Source organism: Jaculus jaculus, chromosome 1 (genome assembly GCF_020740685.1).
Source record: "Jaculus jaculus isolate mJacJac1 chromosome 1, mJacJac1.mat.Y.cur, whole genome shotgun sequence".
NCBI classification, from domain to species: Eukaryota; Metazoa; Chordata; class Mammalia; order Rodentia; family Dipodidae; genus Jaculus; species Jaculus jaculus.
The window spans coordinates 169,965,111-169,992,282 of record NC_059102.1 but is presented as its reverse complement, the minus strand read 5'-3'; the positions used below and the strand labels follow the sequence as shown (position 1 = coordinate 169,992,282).

The 27,172-nt window shown below is 41.2% G+C and overlaps 1 protein-coding gene across 2 annotated transcripts; it reads right to left on the bottom strand.

Moving 5' to 3' along the window:
- Positions 1-1,146: 1,146 nt before the first annotated feature.
- LOC101617355 (glycine N-acyltransferase-like protein Keg1) lies at positions 1,147-27,101 on the bottom strand. Of its 2 annotated transcripts, XR_006635131.1 has the most exons (7): positions 26,934-27,101; positions 20,754-20,843; positions 15,645-15,752; positions 12,196-12,322; positions 9,207-9,384; positions 2,883-3,369; positions 1,147-1,165 (listed from the first exon to the last, which is right to left on the bottom strand). XR_006635131.1 is itself a non-coding variant. In XM_045142206.1 (6 exons), exons 2-6 carry the CDS (start codon positions 20,829-20,831, stop codon positions 2,967-2,969), a joined length of 894 nt encoding a protein of 297 aa, XP_044998141.1. In that variant the 5' UTR covers positions 20,832-20,843; positions 26,934-27,101; the 3' UTR covers positions 2,526-2,966. The 2 variants fall into 2 exon arrangements, 1 of the variants encoding a protein (XP_044998141.1); XM_045142206.1 differs by lacking the exon at positions 1,147-1,165 and having other exon boundaries at positions 2,526-3,369.
- Between the last annotated feature and the right edge of the window lie 71 nt (positions 27,102-27,172).

The following is a 27,172-nucleotide window of genomic DNA, read 5'->3' as shown; positions in this document are numbered from 1 at the left end:
ATTTATAAACTGGACAGAGAGACACTTCCTCTACATGATTCTTCATGGTCACAGACTGATATTGGAAAGAGAAATTATGAAAGAAACAGAATGCAATTTTTTTTATTATTTTTTTTAATTTTTATTTATTTATTTATTTGAGAGAGACAGACACAGAGAGAAAGACAGATAGAGGGAGAGAGAGAGAGAATTGGCGCGCCAGGGCTTCCAGCCTCTGCAAACGAACTCCAGACGCGTGCGCCCCCTTGTGCATCTGGCTAACGTGGGACCTGGGGAACCGAGCCTCGAACCGGGGTCCTTAGGCTTCACAGGCAAGTGCTTAACCACTAAGCCATCTCTCCAGCCCTGGAATGCAATTTTTTAAACACAAATATTTTTAACATTAGACCTGAACAAATAACAAGGGTATTTTGGGGTGTTTTGGGGAGCATCAAAGGCACTTTAATGCTGTATCAGTTACTTTGCTGAGACAAAACACCCATCCCAAAGCAGCATATGGCAGGAAAAGGGCTCAATTTGGTTTACAGTTTTTAGGGTAGTTCCATCATGGTTGGAAGGGCATGGTAGGAGCAGGAATTGGCCTTACACTGCAGTACAGCAAGCAGAATGGACTGGACATAGACCTGGGCTATAACAATCAAGGCACAACCTTTCCAAACAGTGCCACCAAGAATAAAGTTCAGACTCATGAAGATTTTACATTCAAACCACTATATTTTGCCACTGACTCCCCATAAGGAGACAATAGCAGGTGTTACTAATCCCTTAGGGCTCATAACCTCCCCTGCCATAGGCTTTTGACCAGGTTTGTAGTACACTCCCATTGAGCAGGCCTCCAGTCCAATTAGAGAGAGGTTGGTTTCCCCATAACAGACATGCCACTAGTGCACTAGCTGACTCATTTGACCAATCATTTTTTAAATTTTTTTTGGTTTATTTTTATTTACTTATTTGAGAGTGACAGACAAAGAAAGAGGCAGAGAGAGAGAGAGAGAGAGAGAGAGAGAGAATGGGCGTGCCAGGGCCTCCAGCCACTGCAGACGAATTCCAGATGCATGCGCTCCCTTGTGACTCTTGCTAAAGTGGGACCTGGGGAATCGAGCCTTGAACCGGGGTCCTTAGGCTTCACAGGCAAGCACTTAACCACTAAGCCATCTCTCCAGCCCTGGATGACCAATATTAAGGCTTGTAATATGCACTGTGGTTTAATCACCATTGATCACTTCTCTCTCCCTTAGGGCTGCATGCAGCATAACTTTTTCTAGCTTTCTGTCAGCTGATCACGGGGAAGAGGTTTTCAGCTCAGCTCCAGCTTCTTTTCTCAGTGACTTGCAGCCCAATTATGTACAGTTTTCAGCAATAGGGTCTTACCATCTAGGTCAGGTGGGGAAACAAAGTGTCTTGGCAATGGCATATAATGTTTTGGGGGCATCAGTTACCTCACTGGCCAATAAATCATTGGAAGGTATCCCATCCCTGGCACTGACATTTTTCTAGTAGCAATCTATGGCTTCTAGGTGTATCATTATCCAAAGAAGTACAACCTGAGATCTGAGGGTTTTTTTTCAACCTGAGATTTTTATGAGATTTCTATTCTCTCTTCTTCCTTTCTTCCCCCGTTCTACCTGGAGTGAGCCCTTCACAGTAAATGTCCACTTCCCTGGGTTTAAGTGCTCCCACTTCCTCCTCTTCCTACATTCAATTGCCTTCACAGGTATGGAGTTTAAAATAAAGACTGGGTTTATTATTTGTTATTATTTTATTTATTAAGACTGGAGTGGAATGAAAGATCTGGATTTTTAGAAGCAAAGGTAGTTTCTCTTTCCTGGAATGTGCATCAAAAGTGATAGCAAAATTTATTAACAACAGATGCAGGCATGTCATCATTTAGTCTTTTTTTTTTTTTTTTTTACCAGTCTCATCATTGCATCATGCACATTGTCCATGTGTATATGTTATGGGTTCCAGTGTCACACAAGTAAAACCATTGACTTATGGAATGTGAGGCAAAGTTTTATTGGGTAAAAAAGAAGAAAGTCTGGTATATCAGGTCTACACCCAAGAGGTAATCTCAGGGGGCAGCCCTGAACTGTTTGGAGTGTCAGTTTTATAGAAAAAGAAACAGGATGGGAGTTAAGCCATAAATCACAATTCACACGTGACAGATACAGCCATAAAAGTAAAAACAAGGAACTTGTAAATAGGTCTGTTGGTCAGTTACAGGAAGTGCTTGGGGGGTGCGAGGTAGGCCTGTGACCAGGAGTCCTACTCATCGTAAGGAGTTTGCAGGCCCCAGGAAGTTCAGACCAGCAGAGCCTCCTATTTATCTACTATCCCCATCTGCTTAAGCAAATGTTTCATTTCATTCTTTTATGAGCTCCTACAAGGAAGTGACTTCTATTTTTCTCTAAGAGAGATATAAAGAAATGTAAGAAATATAACATTTTGTTCACTTTATATATATATGTAAAATATATTTCACTTGATAGCAACATAACACCTAGAAGTTGACTTGAAAAAAAAATGATTTGGGATAGGTTTTTTTTTTTTTTTTTTTCAGAAGAAGGCAGGCCACCCTCCAACGAACTAAACAAAAAGCTGTAGAAAGCCAGAGGAGGGGTATAAATCATGAACTATAACTTCTGGCAAATGGTCAGGGTCAATGAGCTAGGAGAGCAAAGCAGGAAAGAATACAACTCAGTAAAACATGTTACATGGACCCTGAGACTATGAGAACTCTACTAGACTAGAAGCAGGAGAACTTGACCTAGGGCACAGTGAAGGAATGAAGAAAGGTGCATGCACTGTTGGAGGGCAGGGATCCAGCATGTCCTGCTTATGATGCATCCCTGCTTCCTAGAGATAGACGTAAACTTACTTACAATTTATTCTTTCTCTCTGATCACTCATCCATTTTTCCATCTATGTGCACAGTTCCCTCATCACTAGCTTATGAAGTTCCAGGTTTACAGAGGCACATAATTCCACTGGTTCCAGTAACAGGGAAGGTGGACATGATTCAGGAAGGCAGCCATTTTGTGTATGGGATAGTTGAACTTATCTGTATGGGAATACATAGGAAAGCCAAGTTTTCCTAAAGCCTTTATCTGGCTCTGGGCAATATGGTAAATGAGATGCTGGCCCCTGTACTCAGGCATGGTTGCTGCCATTCGCAGTTCTCCAGTATGGTCCATCAGAGCCCAGGACACTGGAGTCCCCTCTGGCCCAAGTAGACAGAAGCTGGGGAAGGTACGGATACAGCGCTCAATGAACTTCTGGCTTCTCTCATTTCCACCAAAATTCCAGACTTTATTCACTAAGGCAGCATGTGTAACATCCAGGGAAGCCAGTTTAAACATCTCTTGATCACTATGAAGAACAAGAGAAAAGAACAATCCTTATTATCATGCATATTGTGAAGTATTGTGTCTGTTTTCCACCAAAGCTTCCTGCCAGTCATAAAAAAAAAAGTATCTAAGAATGTGTGCATCACAGCCTGGCTGCCTGGATATTCCCACTGACACTACTTGTGGGACAGCTGACTTTACTTTCTGCATTTCCTCACCATGTAAGAGATTAGAATCAGTGTCTGGAAGGAAGTAAACATATTATAGAAAATAGATATGGTTTTTATTTGGCCATGGCCATAATCTTTCAATTTAGAGAGCTCACATAGGATCAGTCTCACTTTATATAGAAGAACAAAGCTCCACAGATAATAAATAAGTCTTCAGACAGATACAGGAAGCAGAAAAGTCTGTAGAAGCACAGTCACAGAATGTGATGTCTTAGGGTCTGAACAAGTGAACAGCAAAGTGCAGAGAGGGGCAGCAATGTGGAATGAAGATGGCCCTCTATTACATACCTGAAGTCTGAGGACACCTACAATGGAGTAATGGGGTTTCCAGAGACATACTGAAATAAGCCCCAGTTGCTGGACTAGAAGATCTATTTCAATCTTCAATTACAGTTTCCACAATCTGTGTGGTGAGAAAGCCACTCCATTATCAGAAACCTTCTGTCTGGAAAGGGGAGATGATGTCCCTTGTCCTGTCTATCTCATAGAGGGACATGAGGACTCAATGAGATTCCATATGGGGATGTGCTTTCCACGTTATAATGCACTTTTTGTGGGTAATAAATTCTTCTGAGCACAAAAACACACAGAAGGCAGGGTGGTTGAGCATCTGACAATCAAATCCTCACTATGAGCTTTCAATCCTACTCACTATTACATTAAACATAATGGGGGTATGATGCTTTATAATGATAAGCAACTTCACAGTGTCTAAAATCACCTAGGAAATGAACCTCTGGACATGTGAGGGATTACCTTGATTTGGTTAATTGAAGTGAGAAGACCTGCCTTGACTTTGGTATGCATCATTCCAATGTCAGTGCTCCTGGGCTATATAACAAGGAAAAAGCAAGCTGCATACATTGCTCTCTGCTTCTTCACTGTGTACTAAGAGCATCCATCTGCCACAGTCTCCTGCTACTAGGCTTTACTGCCTATGGTGGTTTGAATGTAAAATGCACTAATAGCTTCAGGTGTTTGTACTTAAGTTTCCTACTTAGTCCTTTGTTTGGAACAATTGGGAGGTAGAGCCCTGTTGGAAGAAGTGTGTCATTGTAGATGGCATTTGAGGTCAGCCTTGAGGTGTGTTCTGAGTGAGTGTGAGCTCTGACTGTTATCTCTCTCTCATTCTATGCTGTGGATGGATGATGAATGAACCAGCATTCCCTACCATAATGAAGCTTCCCCTGGAATCTGTAAGGCCGAGACAAGCCCTTTCCTTCCATAAGCTGCTTCTGGTCAGATGTTTCTTTTAGCAACAAGAAAGTAACTGAAACAAGAAGTGGGATTGTTACTGTATGAATCTGACCATGTGGCTATTGGTCTTTTGGAACTTGTGGGTGAGAGGAATGTGGATGGGTTTGGAACTTTGCACTGGAGAAGGCTTGCAGTGTGGTAAGCAGACTTTGATGGGCTACGCTGGTGAGAATTTGAAAATGATAAATGTAGAAAGAATTGTGGACTGTGATGGCTTGGCTTATGAAGAACTGTATTACTGGTAGACAAGCTGGGTATGTTCTCCCATGTCCTGAAAATTTAAACAAAATTGAATTTAAAAGTAATAGTATGGTATGCTTGGTGGAAAAAAAAAGTATTGAACAGAAAGATTTTAAAGATAAAAAGTTTGGAACAGAAATAAATTTGAAGTTACAGGCACAGAGACTGGTTTTAGGCCACTTAAAATAAAATTGTTAAGGAGATTGCCACCATTAATGGTGGGTCAACTGTTTTGCATTGGAACAATGGAAATGATGCCCTGAGGATGAAAACCCAACCCATGGAAGGCTCAAGCTAGTAAGACTGCAAATTCTTTTGAAAACAGGTGCTTTGAAGAAATATTGGTGAAGGAGTGTTGTGGTTTGAATTAGATGTTCCCAGAGCTGGGCATGGTGGTACATGTCTTCAATCCCAGCACTTGGAAGACTGAGGTAGAGATGCCATGAGTTTGAGACAAAGTGAGTTCCATGTCAGCCTGGGTTAGAGTGAGACCCTGATTATTGTCATTAGCTCTACATTGCTGAGATGATCATCCAAATCAGATACACTTTATAGGAGGAAATATTTTAAGCTTAAAGATCCAGGGGAAGTTCCATCAGTGGTGGAAGAAGCGGCCTCCCATTCACAGATCCAAGCAGAGAGAAACCATCAACAAGCCAGCCCCACAAGCAAGCAAATCAGAGCTCCATCTGGTCTTCACACATCTTTGGGCTAAAATCAGATCCACCACCCAGTGACATGCCTCCTGTAGCAGGAATTTGACTTTTAGGGGTTGAAGTTTTAAATTCAATTTTAGTGAAACACCTGAGTACAAGGGGCCATACACTTACATTATCATTTCCAAATTACCACACTGCCTCAAAACACAAACAAAAAAGATGGCCTGTGGGCTGTAGAGATGGTTCAGTGGTTAAATGGAGGTTGCTTGCAAAGTCTGCATTCTACTCCCCAGTGCCCACGTAAAGTCAGACGCACAAAGTGAGACATGCATATGGGATTCATTTACAGTGGCTAGAGACCCTGACATGTCCATTCATTCTCTCTCCATCATTGCAAATAAATAAACAAAAACAACAAAAATTAAAATTAAAAAAAGAATATAGGGTTGCTAGGATCATACCACCACTGCCAAGTTTAGCTGCCATCTTGGGATGGCATTTTCCCCAGGCTTTAAGCAGCCCTGATGGGAAGGTGGGATTGGAAACCCAGAGACTGTCATTGGTTAAAGATGTTGGACTTGAAACTGCACATGTTTGATGTTTGCCTGCTGGTCCTGGATCTTGCATTGGTCCAGTTCCTCCTTATTATGCTTTATTTTTATAATGGGAATGTTTACTCTGTGCCATTATGTGTTGAAAGTATGTAACTTGTGTTTATCCCCTACCATCTGGAAAAGCTGGCCCTGTGACTCTGGGGCTACCTGCTCTAACTGTTGAGACTTCACAGGTCTTGCTTCTCCATAGGTGGTCCAGCCATCATGGTAACTTCAAGCCCATTGAAGAATCTCACAGAATCTCCCTATACCCTCCAAAGGGCATATAAGCCTTATGTCTCCTGTGCTCCCTCCAGCTCTCCTTGTCTTTTCCTATCCTAAGGGGCATGTCAACCTCCTCCTCTTCTCTTCTGTTGTTCTTCTTTCTCCCTCCTTCCCTCTCACTCACCTTTACTTCCCCATCATTCCTCTCCCACTCCCTCTATCTCTCTCTGTCTTCTCCTCTAAGTTCAGAGTTCCCCCTTCTCTCCTGCTCTGGCATTCTACATTCTTGTCTCTTACCTCATTTTTTGTTTTTACTTTATTTATTTTCTGTTTGTTTGTTTTTCAAGGTAGGGTCTCTCTGTAGCCAAGACTGACATGGAATTCATTCAGTAGTCTCAGGGTGGTCTTGAATTCATGGTTATCCTCCTACCTCTGCCTCCCAAGTGCTGAGATTAAAGGCTTACTCCACCACCCTTGGTTTACTTTATTTTTTAAAATGTTTATTATCATTAATAACATATTTAGTATGGATACATTAAGTGATGGTACCTTCTTTTTCCTTATCCCTGCCCCCATTCCATTGGGGATGCTCCTCAGTGGGGTTGCAGGTATTCCCAATGGGGTTGTGGTTTATGATTGTGGGAGAAGTAGTCAGTTATTTTGGGGGTGAGGGAATGGCTCTGGGCATGATGTCTCAACCTGTGACTTTTACAATCTTTCTACCCCCTCTTCTGCAAAATTCCCTGAGCTGTGGTGGGTGAGTTTTAAGTCTACTTCAGTGATGAGCTCTTAGAAGCCTCTGGATCTCTGCTTTGGTAAGCGTTGAGTGTCCTCAGCATCTGTCTCCTACACCCTGGTGCTGATTATCAGGAATAGCATGGAAGCAGCACTCTTACTCATCTCCTCAGTTCCTCTGTGGTTTCAGCTGTGGCTTGGCTGAAGTGTGAGGGGTAGTTTATCTCCTTGGGTCTTGCTACCTTCTGAAAAAGGACAGATTCTGTAATGGAGAGTGAAGTCAGCATAGTTTAAATGAAATAAGCATTATTAATTTGGGGAGAATTGGGGTAGGTAACCCCTCTTTTAGCCAAAAAACTAGTGAGAAGCTAACACTGGAGAACAAAATTTTTGTCACCATAGGTCCCCAATTTCATATATGGTCTCCAGACAGTTAGCCCATCTGGTGCTGGAAAGTGCTACATGAGCTACCGGGGAAAAGTGGCCAACAATGTTCTGAAAAACCAGAGGTCTAAGCTACTTAGAAGCAATTACCCTGATAGGATGTACATGCTAGTGCAATAATGGCACATAGCCTTGGTGGGTAACCAATAGCTTTCTGATGGGCTACGAGATCTGCTCAGTGTAAAAGAACCCATATCTGGAATCAGGTACCATATCAGAATCCTATGGAGACAAAGATTATGTTATCTAGTGTCAAGCTCTCACTAGTCTTTAGCTAAAAGAGGGGTTGCATATATCAGATTTTTCCTAAGCTAATAATGCTTATCCCATTTAACCTATGCTGACTCCACTCTCCATTGGATAATGTGTTCTTTTTCAGAGGGTAGCAAGACGGGATGAGATAAACTACCCCTTGTGCTTCAGCCAAGCTACATCTTAAATCTCAGGGGAACTGGGGAGATGAATAAGAGTGCTGCTTCCATGGTGAACCTGATAATCAGTGCCAGGGTGCAGGAGACAGACTATGAGGAGACTCAACCCCTACCAAAATAGAGATCCATAGGCTCCTAAGAGATCATCACTGATGGCTCAGGATATTTTGCAGAAGAGGGGGGGGAAAGATTGTAAGAGCCACAGGTTAAGACATCATCCTCAGAGGCATTCCCTTACCACCCCCCCCTTTAACTGACTGCTGCTCCCACATGCATAACCCACAATCCTATGGGGAATACCTACAACCCCACTGAAGAGGGTTCCCAGTGGAATAGGGGCAAGAGTGAAGGAAAGAGGGTATCAACACATGATATATCATACAAATATGTTGTTAATAGTAATGATTATTAATAATAATAAAAGAAAATAAAGAAAAAGGATCTTCACAAATTAAGTTCAGAATCTCAACATAAAGTAATCCTCATGTTTTTTTTTTTTCTTTTTTCTTTTTTTTTTTTCTGGGGTAGGGTTTCACTCTAGCCCTGACTGACCTGGTATTCATTATGTAGTCTCAGGATGGCCTTGAACTCGCAGTGATCCTACAACCTCTACCTCCCAAGTGCTGGAATTAAAAGTGTACATCACCATGTTCAGCATCATCCTCATTATTTTGTGGGTTTTAATTTTGGTGAGAGTTGTCCTTGTATCAAAGAAACGAGGAAAAAGACATACACAAAGGATAAAGTCATATGAGGTGTTCTTAGAGATTAGAGTGATGCACCTAAAAGGAACACCTAGGAAGGCATGAGAAGATGGAAGAGGCTAGGAGAATTAACCCTGTGTGCTTCACAGGAAATGTGTATGGCCTTGAATGCCCTTGACCTTGGATGCCTAGACTTCAAAATTGTGAGAGTTTAACTCTCCATTGATTTTAGCCCTCTATCTTGTGGTTACCTTTTTGCGACAGTGTTTGAAATCTAATTCAGTAGGCAACATCATTAATGTGAGGTGTGAATGCTGCAGAGTGGCTTTTCTCACACTTACATAGACAGGGAGATGTTGTCACTGTTGTTGGGTGATAAATTCTTTGCATCCAGCAGGAATGGAGCCAATTTCTTTGCTGTTTCAAAAATCATGTAGAGAAAACACTGTGTATGCTTGACCTTGCCCAAATTACTAGCTGTAAGATTTTCTATCACATTATCCAGGCTTGACTGTGAACCTTGATGGGGAAAAATAAGGAAACAAATGAGATATTATTATTTATTTTAGCATTTTGGAAAGTCTGCTCAAGGGAGGTAGATGGTATGGGGACATAAAATCATCACACTTTATGTTAAGTCATGATATAAGCTTTCTATAGTAAAAGCTATAACCCTTACATATTTGTGCGTGTGTGTGCGTGCATGCATGCGCACATGTGTGTGTGTGTGTGTGTGTGTGTGTGTGTAACTGTGGGTGTGTGCATGTCATGGTGTACATGTGGACATCATAGGACAACCTCAGATGTTGCTACTGGCCTTCCACCTTATTTTATGTAAGGTCTCTTGTTGTTTATCAATGTGTTTGTCAGGATAGCTGGCCTACACACTTCTAGGAGATTCTCCTGTGGTTACCTCACATCTTGCCATGGGAATGCTGGAATTACAGATGCCACCTACAACATATGGACTTTTTGTGAATTCTAGGGATCCAAACTCAGGTACTCATGATTGTGCAGTGAGCATTTTATCCACTAAGCCATCTCCCAAGCCCCTACAGTTTCTTTTAATTTAAAGCTTTGAAAGAACTATGTAATTATACTCTGATGACATAAGAGTATAATTTGACTACATCAGAATATAATTATAACTATCAAAGAAAAACAGGTATATATGGAATAAGTAAAAATTATTGTATAGTTTCTATGCACTGAGCTGCTAGGTTGCTGCTACAAGAGTCCCAGTTCCTTCCTTTCTCAGTGATATGATTTTCTGTTCTGAATTGACTCTGGGACTAAACAGATAACTGTCTTTTGTCAATAGCATAACTGTGGTTCAATGAATGTGTTTCAAAGTGTAGTCTGGGGTTTGCCTTTCATTTCAGCTCCTGAAATTCTTGGGATGTTTACCTGTTGTGAGATCCACCTCCATCTCAATAGTTAAGAGCTAGTACAAGGCTATTATCATAGTCAGGCTTGGGATCACGGTAAGCCAAGCCCTACGACCTCATAGACAAGTCCCAGGTGATTGAGCTCATGTGTGCATCTAGGTGAGACTGGCAGAAGAATTATCTTGCTGAGCCTAGTCAAAATTACCATCACACACATGTGTGAACTAACAAGTGATTGTTACGTTGAATTGCTACTTGAGAAAGCTTGGAAATCTGAAAACTCAGGATATTACTAAGAATTTCTCATTCAATATTCCACTTAGTCTTTTCTTTAAGGACTATATGTTTGGGGTACCATATGCAGTAAATTTTACTTAAAAGAAAACTGATCCCTGTGAGAAAGAGCTATGATAAAAAAAAAAAAACTGTGGGAATGAAATGCAAGAATGAAACATAGTTGCTGGCGAGGTGGCTTTGTGGTTAAGATGCTTGCCTGCAAAGCACAAGGACCCACATTTGATTCCCCAGTACCCACGGAAATTCAGATACACAAACTGGGGCACATGTCTAGAATTCATTTATAGTAGCTGGATGCCCTGCTGTGCCTATTTTCTCTCTCTCTCTCTCTCTCTCTCTCTCTCTCTCTCTCTCTCTCGTATCTCTATCTCTCTCTGCTTGCAAATAAATAAAATAAAATAAGAATGAAACATACGAATGAATTATGAGACTATTTCTTATGGGCCTCACAAGTAACTTTTCTAAGAATACCACTGTGAGATACTTGTTAAATTTCCAACTTTTAGCTTGCCCTAAATTTAATATATTATGTACTCCACATGCTTAAAGCACTGTGATAAGGTTTCCTCTGCTTTGGTATACTAATGGCATGATCAGCATAGATGGCCAATATTGACAAGAAATGTTTAGAGATGCTGACTGAGCTTGAGCTGTGCTCTTTATTCTACTTCTTAGTGGCCTTCTTGCAATCTTGAACCAGAATAAGTGTACATTCACAAGAAGAACAGACTATCACTGAAGACAACTAATCAGTAATGAATTGCCCACAGAAGAGCTACTACAAATCTGTTGAAGACAACAGGTGAGCTTAGTGTGATTGCATTTGTGAATATAGTGTGTGTATGTGTGTGTGTTCTGGATCAGCAGAGTGTAACAGGCCATTCTCTTAATTTTCTTCCTTTAACAAATATTTAAGGATAAATATTTAATAAATTATTTAAGGATAAAGTCAAAAGTTTCTTACCCTATAATTATGCAATGTTTAATTTTTGTTTTTTCAATTAAAATTCCAAATGAGTGCCTCTGAGTGGCAGCTACAGTCACAGTACATCCGAGCAGCAGCAGTGGCAGATGCAGTAGGTTCACCCTTGGTTTAAATGACCCCAAGGGTCAACTTCCTTTCCTTCTCTGGAGATCTTCTAAAGACACAGCTAGCATACTTTTGGGTTAAATGACCTCAAGTATTAGTTTAATAGACTGTCGTGCCCTTGATCACACAGCTAATAACTAGCCTAGTAAAGTTTCAGTCTTTATCATGCGACTCTAAGCACACATTCTTATTTACTAAAATGCTCCTCTGTGGATGGAACAATGTGATATGACTTCATTGCAGTAATGGGAATATCACTCCCTTATTTATGTTCATTAATAATTCCTGGACATGACAAGGATTAAATCCCACATCTGTAGGCAGTAATGTATTACACTGCTCTGTCCTATGTAAGTGTAACATACTACCGTCCTTACATTTCTACTTTGGAGGTGGTTCCTACTGAAATAAGGAAGAGACAATAGCAAGCTGAGCACCTGGTGCTTGAAGTAAACATTCATGGAGTATTAGGTATTCAAACTGAAAAGCAAATGTGCCCCTCTCCCACCCTACACAGGAGATCCCATTAGCCAGCACACATCTGATTTCTCTTACTTTGAATCTGCAAATGTTGTTTCCAGTTGATGACTTCTGGTAAGCCAAGGAACCCTTGACATTTCTTGGGATCCTTGGAATATATCAGGTAAGTGTTGGTATAGTGATCAAAATCATCTGTCATGTCCTGTTTGGGATTTGAAAAGATGAATCAACCAGTGTTTGAAGGTGGTGAGTGCTATGCTGACTTTCAGTATTTTGTTACAGTATGATATTTTAAAATATATATTTAAAAAATTTTATTTATATTTGTGTGTGCATGCACGTGCACCACCAGAGCCTCTTTTTTTTGTTTGTTTATTTTTATTTATTAATTTGAGAACGACAGACAGAGAGAGAAAGAGGCAGATAGAGAGAGACAGAGAATGGGCACACCAGGGCCTCCAGCCACTGCAAACAAACTCCAGATCGTGCACCCCCTTGTGCATCTGGCTAAAGTGGGTCCTGGGGAATCGTACCTTGAACCAAGGTCCTTAGGCTTCATAGGCAAGCACTTAACCACTAAGCCATCTCTCCAGCCCCTCTTTTTTTAATTAAAAATTTTTTTGGTTTTATTTATTTATTTGAGAGCGAAAGACAGACAGAGAGAGAGAGAGAAAGAGGCAGATAGAGAGAGACAGAGAATGGGCACACCAGGGCCTCCAGCCACTGCAAACAAACTCCAGACATGTGCACCCACTTGTGCATCTGGCTAACGTGGTTCCTGGGGAATTGAGCCTTGAACCAGGGTCCTTAGGCTTCACAGGCAAGCACTTAACCACTAAGCCATCTCTCTATCCCCCCAATAGAGCATCTTGCCAGTGCAAATGAACACCATGTGCTTGGACCACTTTTTGTATGTGATTCACATAGGTGACTTCGGAATTAAGTCTGGGTTAGCAGGCTTTTTAGGCAAGTGCCTTTAGCCACTGAGCCATCTCCCCAACCTGATATTTTAAGAATCAAAAGTAACAGTTGCTATGAGTATTTATATATTGATTATTTATCATGTGATGTGAAGTAAAGGGCTCTCTTGTTTAATTAAAAGTGAAAAATGTCTGGGAGTGGCTTATGCTTTTAATCCTCCCCCTTGGGAGGCAGAGGTAGGAGGTTTGCTGTGAATTCCAGGCCACCCTGAGACTACATAGTGAATTTTAGGTCAGCCTGGGCTATAGAAAATCTCTACCTCAAAAAAAAGTGTTCCCAAAATACTATCCTAACTCAGTTATTAATGGTTTGGATTCCAAAGCTAATTCATTTAAAGTCTTTTTATATATCCTTATAAAATTAATATAGAAATGGTACAAATAGCAATTAAAAATAAAAATTTAGCCAGAAGAGTAAGTCTTGCTCTAAACTATAAACACTTTGGTTATTAAAATCCTTACAGGTAACAGGATGAGATTATTCATCTAATATTGGGAAACCAAAGTTAAAGATGATGAACCAGATATTCTTGTATAAAAATAGCTTCCCATTGTTAGGTGAATTGCAATTCCATAAAGCAAACAATAGTGTGAATGTATGCCCACATAAACTCAGGTGTTTAACTCAAGCTTTTAACTTGGGTTTCCAGATGTCTGGCTGGAGGAGGTGTCACTGAGGGTCAATCCTGAGATCCAGCCCAAAGGCGTGTAGAGGAACATGAGCTCTGGTGGGGTCCCTGTTGCTTGCTGCTTTATGGTATTGGCTGATGGTGGTTTCCCACTTTGGTTGGATTTATGAATTCGAGCCAGCTTCTCCTGCCACTGATAGAATTTCCACTTTGATCTATAAGCTTGAAATAAATTTCTTGCTCCCATAAAACTGTGTTTGTATGCTCATCCCAGCATTGTGGAAACATATATTGCAGGACTGACAGACTTTCTTCATGAGAGAGTGGTAAACTTTCATTAACACAGAAAGCTCTGAGGAACTGAAACACTTTGAGACATCACATCCTGCAGAAAACCCCTAAGGCACTTCCTCTGATTCATGATGAAAGATCCAACAAACCAAACATGTTGCTGTTACTCAGTTACTTGTCTACCCTCCAGACTGCACCTGATTCCTGTCTATGGTTTTTTCCAGGTAGGGTCGCACTCTAGCCCAGGAAACTCAGAATTCACCATGTAGTCTCAAGGGTGGCCTCAAACTCACAGCAATTCTCCTATCTCTGCCTCTTGAGTGCTGGGATTAAAGGCGTGCGCCACCACGCCTGGCTCCTGTCTGCTTTCTATTTCCTCTAACAGCACCTTTATAAGCTGAGCCCTTTCCCCAGCTAGGTGATTCTGCCTCCCTCCCATGGGAAGACTGTGGCCCCTCACTGTGCTTTAGTGAACAGTCTCAGTTGAGATAAAGTCCACTGTGCTTCTTTCCTCCTCCACTTTTCTTTCTTTTTTTTTTATTTTTTATTTATTTGAGAGCGACAGACACAGAGAGAAAGACAGATAGAGGGAGAGAGAGAGAATGGGCGCGCCAGGGCTTCCAGCCTCTGCAAACGAACTGCAGACGCGTGCGCCCCCTTGTGCATCTGGCTAACGTGGGACCTGGGGAACCGAGCCTCGAACCGGGGTCCTTAGGCTTCACAGGCAAGCGCTTAACCGCTAAGCCATCTCTCCAGCCCTCCACTTTTCTTATACACACACACACACACACACACACACACACGAAAAGAAAAAGATCAGATTCCCCTTTGAAAATCATTTTATTTGAGAGTGTGTATGTGTGTATGTGTAGATACATGTGTACCATGTGTTTGCCTGTGGAGGCTGGAGGTGTCCTCCTCTATTGCTGTTGTAGTTTATTTCCTTGAGACTGAGGCTTTCATTAAGCCTAAAGCTCTAGTTTTTGGTCAGACTGTCTTTCCAGTGAGGCCCAGCAATTCTTCTATCTCTACCTTCCTCAGGACTTGGGTTACAAGCAGGCACAGACAAGCCCAGATTTTTATGTGGGTGCACGGGATTCAAACTCAGGTCCTCATGCTTTCAACATGGAAGTGTTCTTACTCACTTAGTCATCTCCCCAGACCCAAGGTCAGACCCTTCTTTGTGTTTCAGCATAATCTTAAATATGTCCATTGGTTGCCTACAATTCCCAAACAAGATTCCATAAATGGTAAAGTATGCTTACTATTCAAAATCAGTCAATGCTGGTTGGGGGATGATGTTGACAGCAAAATGAAATAACGAATGAATATCAAACTACCATTTTATACTTTTAATCAAATTTGTCCTTGGGCCACTATACCTTGTTTGTATTTCTCTTCATGCACACTTCAAACATTTCTGTAATTATTTATTTTATTGTCTATATGCTCTTCATAAATGTGCACTTCCTGAGGACAGGGTATTACTGGCATTTCCTATGATTTGTTTCCATCTCATATGACATGAGCATTGTTGGTGGTGACTTACATATTGCCAGACATATAGTAGGCACACAGAAAACATGAATGCACAGCCATACTCATTCCACATCTGGCAACTTACCTGTTCCTGAGGACGAATAACCACAGTGTTGAAATCAGGCCACTTGTCCACCAGGGCCTTTAGCTTGAATGGATTTCCCTGGTTCATATGGAAGACTGTCCCATAAACCTGTAACATTTCAGCAAGGAGGCAGGCTCAGCACATTACAAAACATCATGGAATTTTTATGGGTGGAAGGAATGATTTTTAGGCTCTACTTGTTTGCTCAATAAAAATATCTTTTGAAATTTCACAAGACTAAGTGTGGGTATAAGCTACAAGAAGAAACTTTGGAAAAGAACTATAAGAATAAAATATAGAGATGAAGTATGGGAAAGAACTGTGGAAATATTTCTTATGGACTATCTTATGAACCATAAATATTCTGAGATTATTACTGAAAGATGCTAAATTTCTTACTTCTAAGTCGCCTAAAGTTAATTTTACAACTATGTAGTCCACTCTCTTAAAGCATTGTGACTATGTTTCCTCTGCCTCGGTGCATTTTTGGCCTGACACCAGGTACTGGCATAGCCCCCTTGTGCCACTGACTAGGCTGCCTCCACAGGTGGATGCTGGCTAACCCCCCCTGTAGTTGGGGCCTCCACAGACTTGGTTAGCACTCCTTGATTTATCTGGAGTTGCTAAGATGGGATAACTTTTATTGTTTTAGAACCTCTTCAAAACACTTGTTTCTAGAACTTAGTCTTTTTTTCCCTGTGATTCCTTTGTTTTCTAAATTTGCCTTTTTGCATTTTTCTGTCTCTTTCTCCTGATGATTATAACCTTGTCTGTCTTAGTATAGAAATCCCAAGATTACCTGACCATTCACTTGCCAAAGATAAGATAAACTCATTCTATCCAAACTAAAACTGAAGTGTCACAGGCACCTTTTAGGACATTCATCAGCAAAAACAGAAGCCCTCTATCTCATTTCTAGGTCAGGGGGACTATATCTAGAAAGATCCACAAAAGAGGTTTTGTACCCAATGTCTTGAGTTCCCCTGTGTTCATTCCATGAATGTGGAGGGTGAACCTGAGACACAGTGAGGAGAACTGTCCTTGGGGGAAAGACCTTGAAGCTACCCTCACTAGCAGTTTATAAACCAATATAAAGCACAAGAATTATCAGTCATCACAGAAGGTTGCAGAGTTGCAGTTGTCAGAGGGGGCACATATCTTGGTCCTGAGGTCTGTAGAGATGAAAGAACACTTCTGTCCAGGATGGTGCTATGGGTGAGGAAATTAGAAGTCTCCGTCTTGAAGGGGACACTAGTAGGGACACTTGGATATAAAAAGCCTCAGAGGATGTCTGAACACTGGAAGAACTCTATGTCCTGGTTGTCAGCAATTAAAATTTAGGAGATGGGAAAATATTTCCTTCTTTCAAATTTTCATCATTATATGGCTCCCTGGATTTGTCATGCCACAGTAAAGAGGAAACAGGAACCAAGAGTCCAAGTGATGCCTATAACTGCCTATTCTTGTGAACTGTGGCCACAGCACACACCACAGCTAAAGAAAGCCTTGTAAGTGTACCCAAGCAGTACACGCTTCTTTTGCTCTACTCTTGAAGCTGGGCTGTGTTGTGGTTTGAATGTAGAATGTCCCTCATGGGCTCATGTGTCCCCAGCTGAAGGTACTGTTTGGTAAGGTAGTGTAACCTTTAGAAGGTGGAGTCTTTCTGGAGGAAGTGGGCCACTGGGGGTAGACCTTCAGTTTTTGTAATCTGGCCCACTGCTATTCCTTCTCTGTCTCCTGTCTGAAATAAGACTAGCTCTGTGCTTTCTCCTGCCACCATACCTTCCCCACTATAAAGCTCCCCCTTGAAACTCTAAGCTGAAAATAAACCTTTCCCTTCCTTAAATTGCTTCTGGTCAAGTATTTCTTCACAGCAATGAGAAAGTAACTTATACAACCTGTTAATTAACAACTTTAATTCCTTGAATTCTAATGCTCCTTTGTATGCTACCAGAAGATTAAAATTATAATCAGAATTGATGCAATAATATGCTAAGACAAAACACTAAGTGTCCTTCTTGCCTTATTCATTTAGTCGGCCAGTTTGTTTAACTGTGTTTTGGCTTGACTTCTTTTTTTTATTATTATTAATTATTTTTGTACTCAGTGAATACAGTCAATTTGGTATCATTATTAGGCTCATCCATGTCCTACCACCTCCCCCTACCCCTCCTTGTTGAGGAATATGGGTCATGCATTATGGAGTTCGTGGCTGGATTTCTTAAGGACATAAGCTCTATATTTTCTTGCCTGCTTAAATTAAGTATTTAAATTTTATTGACCTTAATCATGGTTTTTCTAGTCCTGAGATCACCACTGGCACTCTTATTGGACTGCCCTGCATAAGTCCAATTTCTATTTTTAGTTAGAAAATAGACTTTAAAAAAATCAATTACAGAGTTCCTGCGTGGAAGGAAATGAGGCCGGATCACACATCCAGACCTTGTTAAGATTCTCCAGGGTAACTGGAAGTTGGGATTGTAACTAGTCAGGCCTGGAGGAGCTGGTGCAGACTGGTCCCTGAAAGAGGAATCCCCAAGTCTTGATGGAATTCCAAGGTGGCAGCCCTCTTCCCATCCAGATGGATCAGTAACTAGCTAGATAAGGACCAGTGTTGCTCCAGACTCTGTAACTAGCTAAATCAGGGTTATGAATGGTATTAGTAAGAAAAATTGTTTAAACTCTGAATGAATGAATATGTGAAGGGAAGATGGCCATCTGGAGTCTGCATGAAAAGTGCACTTGTTTTGAATACATGGGTACAAGTATATACATGGCTCAAAGCCCCAAGGCTGCAGAATGATTTCTGCCCTGAGCAGTGCATGCTCAGGTAGGCTTTGTCATGGTGTCCGTTCTGTAACATTAACACATTAGGAAATTCACTGTGGGGAACTCCTCCACCAAGCCCACTGTCCTCAACTGCATGGTCATAAACAAACCATACTTCAAAAGGGAATAGTCAGGAGATTATAACACTAAGATGACACCAGGAAAATTAGGAAGGCCAGCTTCTAATGTTGAATGACCCTCAGAGGAAACACTAAAAGTAACTAAGGTTATAGACAAGGAAAAATGCAAGCTTGTTCTACTTTTAATAGTTATAAAATGGCAAGATCAGGGAGCTGCCCTGTACCCCTGAGAGAAATTCAAAACTGTCCCTGGGCAAAACAAGAAAACAGCTCATCTAGAGTCAGACCAGAAGCTTCAAGGCCAGAGATCACTCCCACACAGCTGCCTCCTAACACACTCTCCAGCAGTGAGGTACTGGCTGGCAGAACTTAAAATTGTCAAAACCCAAGGCCACGGAAAGGGAAGTAAAGGGAGATAATGTCTGGGCTACTGGGGAATTCCACCACTCCAGGGCCTGTTGCTGAGGAAGAGGTTAAATGATGGAAAAGGCAACTCAAGATAAAAGTCCCACTGCAAGGTTTTACAAATGCTTCTGAGTTAAAATGAGTGTGATAAAAGTTACTCAAGTCCTAAACACAACCACATTCCTACCAGAAGAGGAGGGAGAGCCCCTCCACACTGGCAGAGAAGGGTTATCCTGTCCCACTGTGTTCCCCAGGGGCAAAGTTCAATCAGGAATAGCTAAATTCTGGGTCCAATCTCAGGCAAATGATAGAAACCTGGGGAAACTCATCTGTCTTGCTCTCACATGCTGTGGCTGGGGCAGCTCTCCAAGGCAAGAACAAAATGGGGGGCTGCACAGGAGCAGGTGTCTGCAACTGCAATGTGTCACTTAGTACTTCCACTGCAGGGCTTGATCTACATGGTGGTGAGGTGGCCTTGAAGTTGGAGGAGGAACCTGACACACAACTCTCATCATTGGACAGGGAGACAAGGCATAGACCTCTGTGAGCTTATGCCACCCCAGGGAAATCCTTGATGGCTCTTCTTTCTTGGCTTCTCTGCCTTGTAGAGCCCGGGGAGCTACGAGCACAGGGAATCTCAGGGTCCTGGTCCCAACATGATGATGGGTGAGTCCCAAATTTCTGTGGACAGGTACGGACCTATAAGAAATTTGTAACTGTTTTAAGTTTACTTTATTTTTCTATGCTTCAGTGGAACTTCTAACAGACAACAGCCCCAAGGTTTGCATTTAGGTTGAGAAGTACTCAATAGTGAGTTTGTCAGAAAATTTCTAAAACTTCTAATAATGTTCTAATATGCTTTCATATTTTTTAAATGTGTTTCAGAAATCTGATAAAAGAGGTTCCAAAAATCAACAAATGATAAAATCTATATGTATATTCTGAGTAAGTAGTATGAGTCAAGTCTGGTCTATTCTTTTATAAGAGCCTTTTGAGGACAATGGAAGAAGTTTCATCCTATCTAGGATGGAAATAATTAAAAATATAGGTGATACACGAGGTGTACCAGCCATTACATACAATATAGTAAGGTGTTATAATGATAAGTAGGAGGGAATGTGGTAGAAAAGAAGCTAAAAGTTTAACTGATTCACTTAACTACTGTAAGAGTTAATTGCTAAGGAGCTAAACCTTATCTTTATTAGAAGATGGAAAAATCCCAGAGGAGGAACTGTCCAGAAAGGGTCCAAAGAGACAATAAGAAAGACACTTTAGGCTAAAACAGTAAAATGAAGTTCATTGTTAGGACGGCCTCGTTACAGAAATGATTGATATGCAAATTGCCACATCCTGTTTGTTCATTTACCCCTCCCCTTGACTATGAAAACTATAAGTGGAAATGAAATCTCAGCTTGGGGCAGAGCTTCTTTGGAGGGCCACCACAAGCTCTTTGGAGCCCAGGTAATAATGCCCTCTACTCGTGTTTACTCATGTTGGCATTGGAGTTATATTTCCAGAGAATTTCTACAACATAGCCATTGAGATCTTCTAGTTAGTGGAGAGCAATAGTTTTCTATTTTTACATAATGGGCAAGTGATATTACTGAGAACTGTTTCTTTTCTGAGAACATTAATGTGACATGCTTCCCCTCAAAGCACTGATGTGAGCTCAGTGAGGTGCAATCTACAAGCGAGCTTCTGCTGCAGCGTCAGTCTTCAGTGGCATCTCATTTGCTTGTCCTCCTGTCATTGCCAGATGCAGGCCTTAATTTCCCTGAGACTGTTCACCTCTCACCTTTAAGGACTCAGGGAGGTGTTTCTTCAAGGATTTCTCCAGAGTTTTCAGCATCTGAGAACTCTGCAAGCAGAACATATTTGCAGATGCCTTAAAGAGAAAAACAACAAAAATCAGCACTGAGGGGAGGCTTTCCATTGTGCGTTTGGACTGATATAATAGAAGACAATAACTGAATTGCTTACAAAGAGCAAGAATCTATTTCTTATAGTTCTGGAGCCTAGGAAGCTCATGATCAGTGAGGTGGTATATCTATGTTTCGTAAAGGTCTGCTTTTTTAGGGTGAGATTGGGCCCATGTAGCTGTGTCTTCTGACTGTGAAAGGAATAAACTATATATATATATGGTTATTTATATATGTATATACATGGTTAAAAATAGGATAAAAGCCAGGCATGGGGCCACAGATCTTTAATCCCAGCACTTGGGAGGCAGAGGTAGGAGGATTGCCATAAGTTTGAGGCCACCCTGAGACTACATAGTGAATTTCAGGTCAGCCTGGGCTAGAGCAAGACCCTACCTCAAAACACAAACAATAAAAGCATAATAAAGTGAAACTAGTTCTAAATGTGCAGTAACAAGAGAAGCACAGAGGACTGAAAGGAGATGAAGTGTTAGAATAGCTTTTTTCTGGGTCCTTGGAAAGTTGAAGACTGTTTACATATATGGTGGTGTGGGGTAGGGGCAACCAAAGTTGGGGACTCCTGTCTTTCCAATGTTTTATGCTGGTGTTGAGCTTGTATCTGAAGTGTGACATTCATCGGGGCTGTTTGCATCCTAATAACTTCCTTTCTGCACCAGGAACTTCTGCTGACCACATATAGTTTTGCAACCTGTGGACTGGATGGATTCTCTCATCTACCTAAGACTGCCGGCTTGGACCCCTGGGGCGCCTACTAGTCTAGTTTGGGTGGTCGCCCAAGTGCAGCATGGGGTATGGTAAGCAGCCACAGCCACATGATTTGTGGACTTACTTTCCTAAATTCTAGCCTCCCTGAATGCTTCTCTCTCTTCATGACAGATGTTACTGTGGATGTCAAGTATTCCACCGAAGCTTCAGAGGTTTCAGATTCTATAGCAGCAAATAGAAGACACTGGGCTTCACCCATGACCTCCGGTTCAAAATTACCAAACTCCAGGGTTTTTATCAGTAAATGAAATATGCTCCTGGCTGCCTAGGGCAGAGCTACCTTTCCCTGTGCACTTTACAGTCAAGGCCAGGCTTTCAGCCGCTGCTCGTTTTGGCTCTCTCACTTTCCACAGCTGCCTGCGGTGCTGCTGCATGAAATCACTGAGATACGGACCTGTCAGGTCAAGAATGGAGGACTTCCTGTCTCCTCATAATGCCTCTTGGCTTACTTTTCAGATAGAGGCTTCTTCTTACACCCTGTGAGGGAGAGCTGAACACTGGAACCTTGTCCAGATTGGTTTATCTCTTTTTGGTTCATCATTACTTTTCAGTTGTTCTATCCTACCTCTACCTAAGTGAATTCCTGACTTTCTTCCTCTTTCTCTGGAATAGATTCATTTCCCTCTTATCCTGACTTTTTTCTTTAACCAGTTCATACACGGTCAGCTGTCTTACTCAGAGGTGGTAGATGTAAAATGAGAACTTTTGCTTTATTTTTGAGACAGTCTTATGTGAGTGTGGGGTGTTTTTTTGAGAATTCTCATTTATTTATTTATTTGAGAGAGAGGAAGAGGCGGATAAAGAAAGAATGGGCACACCAGGGACTCCACCTACTACAAAGGAACTACAGATAACATGTACCACGTTGTGCATCTGGCTTATGTGAGTCCTAGGGAATCGAACCTGGGTCCTTTGGCTTTGCAGGCAAGCACCTTAACCACTAAGCCCTGTCTGCAGCCCTAGTTCTCTCTCCCCCCACCCTTTTTTTCTTCAAAGTAGGGTCTCGCTCTACCCCAGGCCGACCTGGAATTCACTATGTCATCTCAGGGTGGCCTCAAACATGGCAATCCTCCTACCTCTGCCTCCCGAGTGCTAGGATTAAAGGTGTGCACCACCACGTCTGGTGTAGTTCTCCCTTTTTAAAAATATTTATTTATTTGAGAAAGAGGAAGATAGAGTGAAACTGGATGTACCAGTGCTTTAGCCATTGCAAATGCACTCCAGAGACATGTGCCACCTTGTGCATCTGGCTTTATGTTAGGTACTGGGGAATCAAACTGTGGTTCTTAGGCATGTGCTGGCAAATGCCTTAACTGCTGAGCTGTCTCTCCAGCCCAGTTATCATTTTTTTAATGTAAATACCTATTGCTAGAATTTTCCTCTTTGTGTTGTTATTATTACATTTCATAAGTTTTAGTCTGTTATTTTCATTTTTCTTTAAGAAATTCTTAAATTTTGCTTTGAATTTATTTTTTGCTAGATTTAAATATGTTGCTTAGAGTACCTATATTTGTATAATCACCCATTTTCTTTAGATTATTGATTCTAGTTTTATTTCCAATGTGATCCAAAATATATTTGGAATGATTATAATCTTTTTTATTTCAACTTTAATAACTTTTTTCATTACTAACTGTAAGGACATCTAACAGGAATGGAATTCTTTTTTTATTTGTTATTTTTATTTATTTATTTGAGAGCGACAGACAGAGAGAGAGAAAGAGGCACAGAGAGAGAGAGAGAGAGAGGAGAGTGGGTGCTCCATGGCTTCTAGCCACTGCAGACGAACTCCAGACACGTGCACCCCCTTGTGCATCTGGCTAACGTGGGTCCTGGGGAATCGAGCCTTGAACCGGGGTCCTTAAGCTTCACAGGCAAGTGCTTAACCATTAGGCCATCTCTCCGGCCCAGGAATGGAATTCTTAAATGCTTTTTTTTTCTGAAATTATCTTTAAAAATGTGTTTATTTAGGGTGTATATGTGGGTGTTGATGTGTGAGTCAGTGTATGCATGCTGTAGCACAAAATGCACTTATTTAGTGTGTGTGTATGTGTATGCAGGTGTTCATGTGTGTGTATATGTGTATGCGGGTGTTCATATGTGTGTGTGTATGTGTGTATGTGGGCGTTCATGTGTGTGGGTCTGTGTGTATGCGGGTGTTCATGTATGTGTGTATATGTGTATGCGGGTGTTCATGTGTGTGGGTTTGTGTGTATGCGGGCGTTCATGTGTGTGGATCTGTGTGTATGCGGGCATTCATGTGTGTGGATCTGTGTGTATGCGGGCGTTCATGTGTGTGGGTCTGTGTGTATGCGGGCATTCATGTGTGTGTATGTGTGTATGTGGGAGTTCATGTGTGTGTATATGTGTATGCGGGCGTTCATGTGTGTGTGTATATGTGTATGCAGGCGTTCATGTGTGTGTGTGTGTGTGTATGCAGGTGTTCATGTGTGTGGGTCTGTGTGTATGCGGGTGTTCATGTGTGTGTGTATGTGTATGCGGGTATTCATGTGTGTGGATCTGTGTGTATGCGGGCATTCATGTGTGTGGATCTGTGTGTATGCGGGCGTTCATGTGTGTGGGTCTGTGTGTATGTGGGCATTCATGTGTGTGTATGTGTGTATGTGGGAGTTCATGTGTGTGTATGTGTGTATGTGGGCGTTCATGTGTGTGTGTGTATATGTGTATGCAGGCGTTCATGTGTGTGTGTGTGCATGCAGGTGTTCATGTGTGTGGGTCTGTGTGTATGCGGGTGTTCATGTGTGTGTGTATGTGTATGCGGGTATTCATGTGTGTGGGGCTGTGCATGCCACAGACCACTTGAGAAGGTCAGAGTGCAGCTTTCTGATTGCTCCTCGCCTTTACCACATTCTGAGGCAAGGCTGCTCACTGCTCCGTTCACGAGCTTCCAGCAACTTCTCCTGTCTCTGCCCCTGTTCTCAGTGTAGGTGCATTGGGATGACACAGCTTCTGATTTGACATGAGCTCTAGTACTCAAATACTCAGAGTTGCTCATCAAGTGTTTAAAAATATCATTATCTGTCATTCATTCTGACTTGCTCACATGAGACAGGGCCTGAGACTCGTGACCATCTTGCCGCATCATTCCAAGCACTGGGATGATTTTATAAGGACTTCCTGGTACGTTGCCTTTTCTGTTTTCACAATTCTCGGTGGGTTTCTTGGATTTATTTATTTATTTATAGATGTGTACCTTAGAATGTGGTCTAGCATGAAGCTCATATTCATTGTGTAGCCCAGGCGGGCCTCCATGTCATGATGAGCCTCCTGCCTCAGCCTCCCAGGTACTGCAAACCACCAGGTCTGGCTTTTTGTGTTTCACTTTTTTCAGCAACTTAATAATAGTGTGTCTCCATGTATGTTCTTTATCTGGCACATACTTGATGTGTCCAGCGTAGTGTTTGGTACTGGGTGAAAATCCATTGTCTCACACAATCACTCACATTTTGTGATATGTGCAGCCAGCATCTATTTGGCTAGTAATTCTTTCCAACACACAATATTATTAATAGTCCTCATCTGTACAGATCTTTAAATTTGATTGATTTGTGTACATTTGCAGCTTTGTGTGGCTAGACTAACATTTCCCCATGGAAGTACTTTCACATACCATTGGATTTCTCTACTGAAAATTTTATGATTAAAACTTAAGTTTCTTTAGTAATATATACCTTTTCAGATATTTTCATTTGATAACTTGTAGTTATTGAGTCTTTAGAAGAATCTATGCATATCATCTAAGTTGTTAAAATTTGGTGCAAAGTTATTCATGTTATTTTCTTACTACCAAAGAATTGTGGTGTCTGTAGTAGTGCCCCTCTCTTATTTTTGGTACTATTGTATCTATTTTATTTCTTTTTATCATTAAATGTTTATTTAAAAGAGAGAGAAAATAAATGGGTGTGCCAGGGCCTCCTGCCACTGCAAATGATCTCAAGGTGCATGCACCACTTTGTGTGATTTTATATGGGTACTGGGGAAACAAACCTGGTCTGGCAGACTTTGCAAACAAGTGCCTTTAACTGCTGAGTCATCTCTCCATCCTCTCTTTTCATTTCTTGATCAGCTCAGAACAGTTACTTAAATTGAGCTTTATTATATTTTAGCCCAAATAATTCTTTGCTGTAGGAAGCTATCCTTTGAATTGTATATCATACAGCAAAATCCCAATACACTCTTTAGTAGATGCCAGTGGCAACATCTTCTCTCAGTGTGAAACCAAAAATGTCTCCAGATGTGTTCCATGTTCTTGAGAGTCTCAAAATGTTGGAAGTCTAACATCCCTAGGATGTGACAAGAGCATATGGGGCAAAGTGAATCTAATGCCAAATTTCAGGTATTACTGTATCATCTACAAACTGTATAACAGGAGACACTCAGGTACACATAAGCATAGTAAGTATACAAACAAACACAAGTAAATAAATGCCACATTTGTTCAATGATTTCCAATGAATAGGATAGACTGAAACTTAAATTTGTGGGGTCTTAGCACTGTTAGTGAGCATGGTGTCTTTTACACTTTCTGTCCATTTTGGTCTTTGGGCTCTTCTGGCTCAGTTTTTCCATTATTGGAAATGTATCCAGATGGAACAATTCAGAGAAAATGAGTCCCAAAAAGAAATTTATAAGAGCATTTAACAGAGTAAACCATTATCCAACTCCTATGTGTAGCACTAGGAAAAAATTGTGAAATTATGAGTTTATACTCTGTCATAACTCTTAAAATATTAATATAAAATTATGATATGCATATACCCATGGAAGAGTACTACAATAAAAGCAGAAAATATAGAAAATACAATCACAGGTAGACCATCGTACACTATGTTTCACCTTTCAGGTTAAGATTTATCCAATGAAAGAGTTGCCTTTCTCAGTGTTTCCTAGAAGAGTAAAGGGAATACCATCTGTGCAGTAATTCTAAATAATGTTCCCTAGGGCAGCACATTTCTTTTCAAATGGTGCTAACTCTATACACAACTCTCTTCCAAAACCTCTCCATAGTACTTACGTGTTCAGAATGGAAGCTTGCCATAGATCTCCCAATAATATATTTCTCATGGTATGTACTAGTGGTACACATGCTTCTCAAATTGAATAAACTCCCTTTCTTATAGCATGGGCATGTGCTAAATAGCTCAATACTACCTATGTAAACCCAAGAGCATCATGTGATGTGTACCACCTTGTTGTAAGAGAAAGGATAGGGAATCACAAGGCCCTGTATCTATTTTATAAATACTGACCTGTCAGTCCGTATCTGCGCAGAGAGGCTTCTGGCAACAAATAACAAGCAGCAGATTTTTCCAGAATATGATTTCTCTTTATCCTGGCACAGGCAAGCAGGGTGCACAGTGTTTTGGTCCTTACTTGTTTACAGAAATCTTTAGGCTAATGGTGTTTTTGTGGACCTTGCTTTCAATTACAGCATGAAAAACAAAAAGCTGGCTACCTTGGGATTCAGTCAGGTGACATAAGCTCCTCC